This window comes from Chaetura pelagica, unplaced genomic scaffold, assembly GCF_000747805.2.
Source record: "Chaetura pelagica isolate M959 unplaced genomic scaffold, ChaPel_1.0 scaffold68, whole genome shotgun sequence".
Classification (NCBI taxonomy): Eukaryota; Metazoa; Chordata; class Aves; order Apodiformes; family Apodidae; genus Chaetura; species Chaetura pelagica.
The window spans coordinates 2,448,520-2,457,063 of NW_009954407.1; the positions used below are offsets into that span (position 1 = coordinate 2,448,520).

The 8,544-nt window shown below is 43.1% G+C and overlaps 1 protein-coding gene across 1 annotated transcript in view; it reads left to right on the top strand.

The window, feature by feature from the left end:
- Window positions 1-8,544, top strand: part of CFTR (cystic fibrosis transmembrane conductance regulator (ATP-binding cassette sub-family C, member 7)) — an 89,387-nt gene extending 80,843 nt beyond the window's left edge. The window contains exons 24-27 of the mRNA XM_010004326.1: window positions 3,122-3,211; window positions 6,281-6,453; window positions 6,795-6,900; window positions 8,338-8,544. Coding sequence (XP_010002628.1) covers window positions 3,122-3,211; window positions 6,281-6,453; window positions 6,795-6,900; window positions 8,338-8,544 — 576 coding nt within the window. The remainder of the gene's footprint in view (window positions 1-3,121; window positions 3,212-6,280; window positions 6,454-6,794; window positions 6,901-8,337) is intronic.

The following is an 8,544-nucleotide window of genomic DNA, read 5'->3' on the forward strand; positions in this document are numbered from 1 at the left end:
CAGGAATGTTATTCAGCTCTATCTTCTTTAAAACTGGTTTGTTCAGTTAACTGTTCTTAACACTGAAAAATGAAAATACCTATTCCATTAGTTAAATGTATGGTGCTCAAAGCGGGAACAACCCCATGGCTGACACTGTTTCCACAGCATTATTATTTCACACCCACAAGCAGGAATCTAATCCTGCTGCAACCACACTGCCCAGCTCATGCCTTCTATCCAGAGCAGGGCACAGGAAAAGGGCTGCTCTGTACTTCACCAAAGCATTTGTTGCTATTAACAACTATGATTATAAAGGGAAGAGTCTACTCTTTCTCCTAGTCTATACCAAAAGAATTTCAATGGATTTATCTGTGTGTGGTGCTGCCTCCACTGCAGCCCAGGCAGCTTGTTGCTGCCAGTGTGGTGAAGGTATCATCTTCACACTTAAATCCACCCCACTGGCTGCAGGGCACCACATGCAGCTGCTTTTCTCCTCTGGTCTCTTGAATCAGGTACTTCCTTCTCTCTTGCACCAAATAATTTATTGGTGATGGTTTGCATCTCTTAATTAAGAAATGCGATTAATGTAATTTATTTTCATCTGTCACATTTAAAGTTTTAATTAATCACAATTAAATGGTTAATGTTAATGTGGGTATAAATCTCTTTGAAATCTGATGAAAGAATGCCAAGTTCCCAGGTTAAGCCAGGTGCAAATTGTGGTAAACTGACTAACTCTGGGAAAGTACTTGCTGAGTGTATTCTCTCTGGTACAGCTGCTTTCAGTAGCCTTTGACTACCAAGGCTCCAAGAAATGATATGGCTGTGAATCACTGGCATTTCAACACGTTTTCTCTGAATAAATATTTTCTTTAGGAAGACAAAAGTTAAGAAAATAATTATCTCAAATCTTTCCTCTTGGTATTTCTTCTGCATGTACAAGCAAAGAGCAAGCAAATGGTAATGTCTCTCAACAAGGCACTTAGGTTCTTTGAGAGCAAGTTCTCACTGCTACAAGCAGTAGGTGTACCTCACAGCAGAGAAAGCAAGAGCTTGGTTTTGTCTCACAAGAAATGTTGTGCAGCATCAGTGTCCCTTGAAGAACCTAATTTTCACCAGCATCTGGTACACCCACTCAATGTAAAAAGAGATTAAACAAATATTTCATTTTTTTCTGAGTCATTGCTTTTTGAACTACAAAACATGTATCTAAGGGATGTTCATTTAAATCTTCTTGCCCAAACTGATGAGAAAACAGAACGGATCCCTCACTGGGTAAGGAACTGGTTGGATGATCACTCTCAGAGTGGTGATCAATGGCTCAATGTCCAGATGGAGACCTGTGACAAGTGGTGTTCCCCAAAGGTCAGTGCTTGGACCAGTGCTGTTTAACATCTTTGTTGGTGACATGGACAGTGGCATTAAGTGCACCCTCAGCAAGTTTGCCAATGACACCAAAGTGTGTGGTGAGGTTTACACGTTGGCGGGAAGGGAGGCCATCCAGAGGGATCTGGACAGGCTTGAGAAGCTGGCTTGTGCAAACTGCATGAAGTTCAAGGCCAAGTGCAAGGTTCTGCACCTGGGTCAGGGCAATCCCAAGCACAAATATAGGCTGGGTGGAGAATTGATCAAAAACAGTCTGGAGGAGAAGAATGTGGGGGTGATGGAGGACTTAGGGATGACGGTGGATGAGAAGCTCAACATGAGCCAGCAATGTGTGCTTGCAGAACAGAAAGCAAACCATGTCCTGGGCTGCATCAAAAGAAGAGTGCCCAGCAGGTCAAGGGAGGTGATTCTCCCCCTCTACTCAGCTCTCATGAGACTCCGCCTGGAGTACTGTGTCCAATTCTGGAGTGTCCAAAATAAAAAGGACATGGAGCTCCTGGAGAAAGTCCAGAGGAGGGCCATGAAGATGATCAGAGGGCTGGAGCACCTCTCCTATGAAAACAGGCTGAGAGAGTTGGGATTGTTCAGCCTGGAGAAGAGAAGGCTCTGGGGAGATCTCATAGCGGGCCCACAGTAAAGATGGAGAACTGAAGGGGCCCACAGTAAAGATGGAGAGAGACTTATTACAAGGGCCTGTAGTGAGAGAACAAGGGGTAATGGCTTTAAACTGGAACATGGGAGATTTAGGTTGGACATTAGGAGGAAATTCTTCACTATGAGGGTGGTGAGATACTGGAACAGGTTGCCCACAGAAGCTGTGGAAGTCCCATCCCTGAAAGTGTTCAAGGGTAGGTTGGGTGGGGCTCTGAGCAACCTGGTCTAGTGGGAGATGACCCTGCCCAAGCAGGGGGGTTGGAACTAGATGATCTGTAAGGTCCCTTCCAACCAAAACCATTCTGTGATTCTATGATTCTGTGATTCTGTGATTCTATGAAGGATATGCTCTTGGTGCCAGGAAATGTGCATTCTCTTCATCATGTGGGATGGAAGGAAGGGCAGAGCAGGAAGAGGGCACAGGCCTTAGCATCCAGCAGGGGAGAAGCCTTGCACACCAGCAAGTGGGTTGCTGCTGCTACAGTTGTGAACTGGGTCATGTTGTGTCACATCTTGGTGATGTGACAGGAAGAGAAAGAGAGAAAAAGGAAAAAAAACCTCTTTTGAGAGAGGATTGGTGAGATATTGGGTAACTGAATAATGCTGATATATATTTGGCTACAATTGATTTAAAAAAGAGAAATTCATTGAGGAAAAACAACTTAAGACAATGTCCCTGAATACTGACAAATATCCAACTGTTTTTTTCTCTCAAAACACAAACTTTGGTTTAGTGATATTTTTATGCTTGAATATGTTTCACATAGTCAAGAATCAAAAGTAGTTTTTGAAAGGCTTATTAAAAAACAGAAATACAGCAAAATTTTAATTCTGAAAACTGCTGAATTTTGTTTTTTACTGTTTTTGACAAGTTGGGCTAAGTTCTTATTAAGAGAATTGCAAAAACTGAACATAAGGAATTTTAAAATCACTGTTTTGATCAATGTTTCTTAAAAAAACTTTTAATAATCTGAATTAAGCTGTATCTGGAATTGTAGAGGGTTATTATTTTCTGTCTATGCTTTAGAGGTCACAGTGCTTTACACAACATTTCAGGGTATCTATCTACCTGTATCTCTGTATCTTTTTTTTCTTGTAGAAAGTATTCATATTTTCTGGAACTTTTCGGATGAATTTGGATCCTTATGGTCAGTGGAATGATGAAGAAATATGGAAAGTTGCAGAGGAGGTAAAACTGTGCAATATTATTTGTATCCCTCTGGTGATGTCTTCACAGCAGAGTGCAGTGTAGGTCAAATGGTTGTCATATGTTACATTTACGTAGAGTCTAAGGGGGGAAAAAAGTGCTGAGGGAAGGAATTGCTGTGCTATAAACCATGTTTCCTTGTTACCTAATAAAAGGGCACCTTTGTCAGTTAGTTAAAGAAAGAAAAAAAGATCCATGCAGCACCGTCTGGATTACTCACGTGGTGATTTAGCATAGGTGAGGTTTTATGTTGGGTTCTTCTGGGTGACCCTGTGAGAAAAAAAGTGGAGGAAGCTGATGCAGTGAAATGTCCTGTAATCTTTTCTCATTTTAATGCTTTGCCAAATATATGAAATCCCTGCAAGGCATTTTTCTACCAAAATGTGTGACTAGTAAGCATTTTGCAGGCTAGGAAAAAAAGTGAAAAATGTTTGTGGCCTTTCGTAGAAATAAAACTGGTGTTCCTGCAATAGGAAATATTTATATGCAGGTTAGAAAAATCTTTCCTCAAAGTATTTTCTAGTTACTGTGATTCTCATGCCAACATAAAGCCAGCTGAGAAGGAGCACTCTCTGACACCATGTTCAGGCTTATGTACTGCTTGTTCCATGGGCAGCTGTCTCTTCCTTGGAAAATAAGAATCATGGAATATTCGATTTTATGGACCTAAAAGTTTACTTCCAATTTTATGTTGAGGTTTTAGGAATGTGAGGGGTTTTTTCAAGATTAGGGGCCAGATGTTTACAGTTGTGTTGCCATGTTGAGCTGAATCCCCAGCATTACGGTTGTCAGGTGCCACCTATTGGCTCTGACAGTGCTTAATGGTTGCACAGGTGCCTGGAGAAAAGGCAGAGGAGACTCAGGGGAGGGAAAGGGCTGAAGTCTAGGAAGGAGATTCTCTTTCCAAGGTAGGTGTGACCTAATTAGTACAGACTCAACAGTGAATTGGTGCCATTTTCTGTGTTCATGGCAAGACTCAAGTATCAGAAAAGGCTTACACATATGGGACTTAATCCAAAAGCTTCTTCCTTTGTCATCCAGAAGGTTAACTCTGTCTCTGCTCTATCTTTTGAGTTTATCTAGTTTCTTCCCTATGTTTGGGAAAGAGAAAAGTAGACACTTTCTATGAGTAATTTACTATCAAATAAAGACATCATGACATTTTTGGTTAAATGATGTGACAGCAGCTTTTCAGTCAGTCTGAGCAGAGGCAAGAGGGTGCTCAGTGCTGTGCTTTGCTTCTCTGAGGCTGGGGAAGAAAACGGAATGTGGGTTAACATCCTCTTTCTTGAAAAGGACAAGCTCTCCTTGTTTCTGAGGATTGTTTTCACTGTGCATGTGAACTGAGCCTGGGATTTTACTGACCTAAACCTCATTTACGGTGATGTGAAAAAAAATACTTTGAAGTGCTTATCATTAAGGAGTTTGTTTCATTGCACAGGTGAGAGAGCAAAGCAAATAGAAAAGAGAGCTGTGATACTTTTTTTTTTTTTTTTTTTTTTTTTTTAAGTAGGAGTGATCGGATTGTTTACAAAGTTCATACTCTTGAAATCTGGCTTTTTAGTGACAGTGAGTCAGTGGAATTTCGAGAGCACAGCACAGAAAGAAAGTTAACTGTCCCGTGGTGGCTGCTGAGGGTTTACAGGATCCTGCTGACATCAGCATCAGCTTTTTATATTCCTTGCAATCAAGTGGCAGAGTGAGATGTCTGAACCAATGTCAGATGTTTCACATTTTATTGCCCCCATATCTCAGCACCTGAATTTGCCAGACTTGTGTCAACTTGTGAGGCTAAGTTTTACTCTTGCAGTCAGTTGTCTGGACCCTACAGAGAGACCTTGTGCAGTTTTGAGAAGGAAGAATATTTTTCAGCCAGTAGATGCAAAATTTGATTAAAGAACATGGTGTGTTCACTCCTCAAAAGAGTGAAGAACAAAGCACTGGCCTTTATTTGCTTATGAAGAAATTAATGAACTCAACAGATGTACCCACACACCCCAGTTTAAGATGGTTTCCATGAAAAATGGAAAGACAAAGGAGAAATTAAATTTTTCTCTTTTTTTTTTTGCCCTGGAATGCAAATTAATTGCAGATCAGTAATACTTAAAATCCAAAACAAAACAGAAAACCAACCCAAGAGGGGCTCTTCATAAACCCCCTCAGGTGGCATCACATTTTTGTAACATTTTTTTGCAACTAACATATGTTTCATAGTTATCATGTTTTACTCTATTCTCTATAAGCACTGGTGACGAGGCCAAGGAGCACTGATGGTTTGGACCCCTGGAAAATGCAAAGCTTTGCTTTGAAGCATACAAAATGTGCTCCCCAGTAAGAGCAGAAAGGAGCACTGGAAAAAAGTCAGAAGACATCTATCTCCTGGGCTGGGTTCTGGTTTCTGGTCCAAGGGAAACAGCTTCAGTTGGCACAGGCACTGCTCTGTTTTGTCACCAGTGCCAGAGGGAAGACTGTGATGCCATTAGTGTGAGCAAATTGCCTAAAACCTTTGGAGCAAAGGAGCAGAAGAAGCAGATGGGAATGCTCTCACAGCTAAAGAGACAACTGCTGTGGTGACCTGGGTTATTTTCTCTGTTCCTGTAATGTAGGATGTAATGAATTTTGGTCATTTCTTTTTACTCTTCTAGCAACCAAAGAGGCCTAGTTTCCTTTAAAAAAATAACTTTCCTTAACATTTCCAATGACATACATCACTGCTGGATAAAAAGTTTCTAATATATTGCTTTCTCCAGCCTGCTCACTCAGAATGTCTTGGTCAAAATGCCAAAAGCCATTGTATGTGACAAACAAATGAAGCATTAACTCCCAGCTTCCCAACATAAATCCAGGCTTGTAAGAGTGAAATACTTCAGTGCTTTTCACATCACCCAGCTACTGGCTTGTAGTCTTTATAGGACAAATTCCTCTTTTCATCAATTGATGTTTTCGCTGCCAGAAATGAAAGGCAAGGAAATTAAAGGCATTGGTTGCCATACCCACAGTCAACACCAACCATATCTCACTGATTTTTCCTGTCTTTTTTCTTTCTGGCAGGTTGGGTTGAAATCTGTAATTGAGCAATTTCCGGGCCAGCTTGATTTTGTTCTTGTGGATGGAGGCTGTGTCCTCAGTCATGGCCACAAACAGCTGATGTGCCTTGCCCGGTCAGTCCTCAGCAAAGCAAAGATCTTGCTCCTCGATGAACCAAGTGCTCACCTGGACCCTGTGTACGTTTTGATCACTTATCTTCTAATATGAAATAAGAAAATCGGTGAGGCAGCATCCCCAAGAGAGACCTTCTGTAACTTTAGATGTCTAGTCTGTTGTGAAACCTGATTTCAGCCACATATGTTATTAATTCTGCATGGGGGATCAGGGAAACCTAGTTGCAACCTCAGCTTTATGACTGATGTGCATTTCACAACAGAAATGCAGCCCACTGAGACACTGCAGTGCTGGTGTCCATGCATGTGAGCTTGACAACACGCAGTAAATACTGTTGATAGCCCTGTGAGCTGTGCTGGCATGGGCAGTGCAGTCTAAATGCTGATGCTTGTTTGCCTTGCAGAACTTCCCAGGTGATCAGGAAGACTCTGAAACATGCGTTTGCCAACTGCACAGTGATCCTCTCTGAGCACAGGCTGGAGGCAATGCTGGAGTGCCAGCGGTTTTTGGTGAGTGTTTCTCATAGTCTCACGTTCTGTTGTTTCATGGCATTTGATGTACATGCAAAACACACCAAGCAGAATTGGTGAAGTTGGATGGGGGTAATTCAGGGCAGCTGAGCAACCTTGTCACCTGCAGAAGAGCAGCAGGCTCCAGTTGGTGCTTTCACGTGAGATGTTATAGACACCTGTGCTCAGGTGAGCTGGGTCACACGAAAGAGCTGGATTCCTTCTTTCAACTTAAAGGACAGTTGTGTAGGTCACCCTGCTGCTGATCCTGGTACCTTATATTGCCAATTGGCTCAGGAGCTCTTGAAAAATCCCAGCATCTCACAGAGCTTTACCATTGCAAATGCAGAAACAACTGCACTTGCTGTTGAGCAGTAAGAGGCTCCGTGGGGCAGAGGGATTTCCTGAGAAAGCATCTGATGGTCAGAATCGCTGATTTCTTTCATCAAGCCACTTGAATATTCCTTTCTTGTTTAATCAAGGTGACAAATGATTGAAGTCTTGGGGTATTTCCTCTGTTACATTAAAGTGGTTAATAAAGGAAATAAAAGGCAAGTTATGTAATTGTTCTTAAAAATTAGGTTCCTTCCTCTGTATTTTCTTGACTCTTCCATAAGAGAAGACCTTAATTTTATTAGCAGAGTGAAACATGATTTTCCAGGTGTATTTACTTGGGTGTGTGAGCACAGCAGCAGGACTACAGTCTGGAGCTGCAGCAAGCCAGTCAGTCGGCAGGTTGTACGTCCCGTCAGACACGCTGCTCCGCCGCGTGTGCTGGGCTTCGGCAGAGCCCGGGCAGGCAGCCTCTGCCCGCAGCGGGTTTCCCACCCTCCAAGCCACATTTGAGCAACAGAGCTGCTAAAAATTCTTTCCCGCCTGTGCCCTCAGCCGAGAGGCGCCGGCATTGCAGCGCCAGCCCAGCAGCCGCTGCTTCCCTCTGCTGCCCGATGAAGGGAGGCTGGCACAGCCGTACAGGGCAAACCTGTTGTCTCCCTCAAACAAAGACCAGCAGCGCTTCCTTGTTTGGCGAGAAGAAAGCAAAGAAGGCCCGGCACCTTGCTGGCAGCCTTTCCCTCCGCTTGGATACAACTCCCTTTCCTGCAGTTAACCCTTTCTTAACCTGGCAACTCAGCAGTGCCAGGGAAATGCCGCAGTACCTGGAGGCTTCAGGGAATGAGCTGAGGTGAAAATCAAGTCGCAAGAGACACCAGGACGCCCAACAGCACGTTGAAACCTGAGCAATAGGCACCTTTCTCACATATAAAAATGTTAACATATTTTTTAATGGTTGTAACTAGAAATGGCAGGCTGTAAACTGGGCTTTTCTTGTTGGATCTTTGTTATATCTTTCTATCCCTTCCCTGCTCGGTTAGCTGCGTTAGTGGAATTCTGTCAGCAGCACCACTGCCCACCTAATGGTGTGAAATGTTTCTTCAGGTAATAGAAGACAATAAATTGAGGCAGTATGAATCCATCCAGAAGCTGCTGAACGAAAAGAGCTCCTTCAGACAAGCCATCAGCCATGCCGACCGCCTGAAGCTGCTCCCGGTGCATCACCGGAATTCCAGCAAACGCAAACCCCGGCCCCAGATCACGGCCCTGCAGGAGGAGACGGAGGAAGAAGTGCAGGAGACGAGGCTGTGA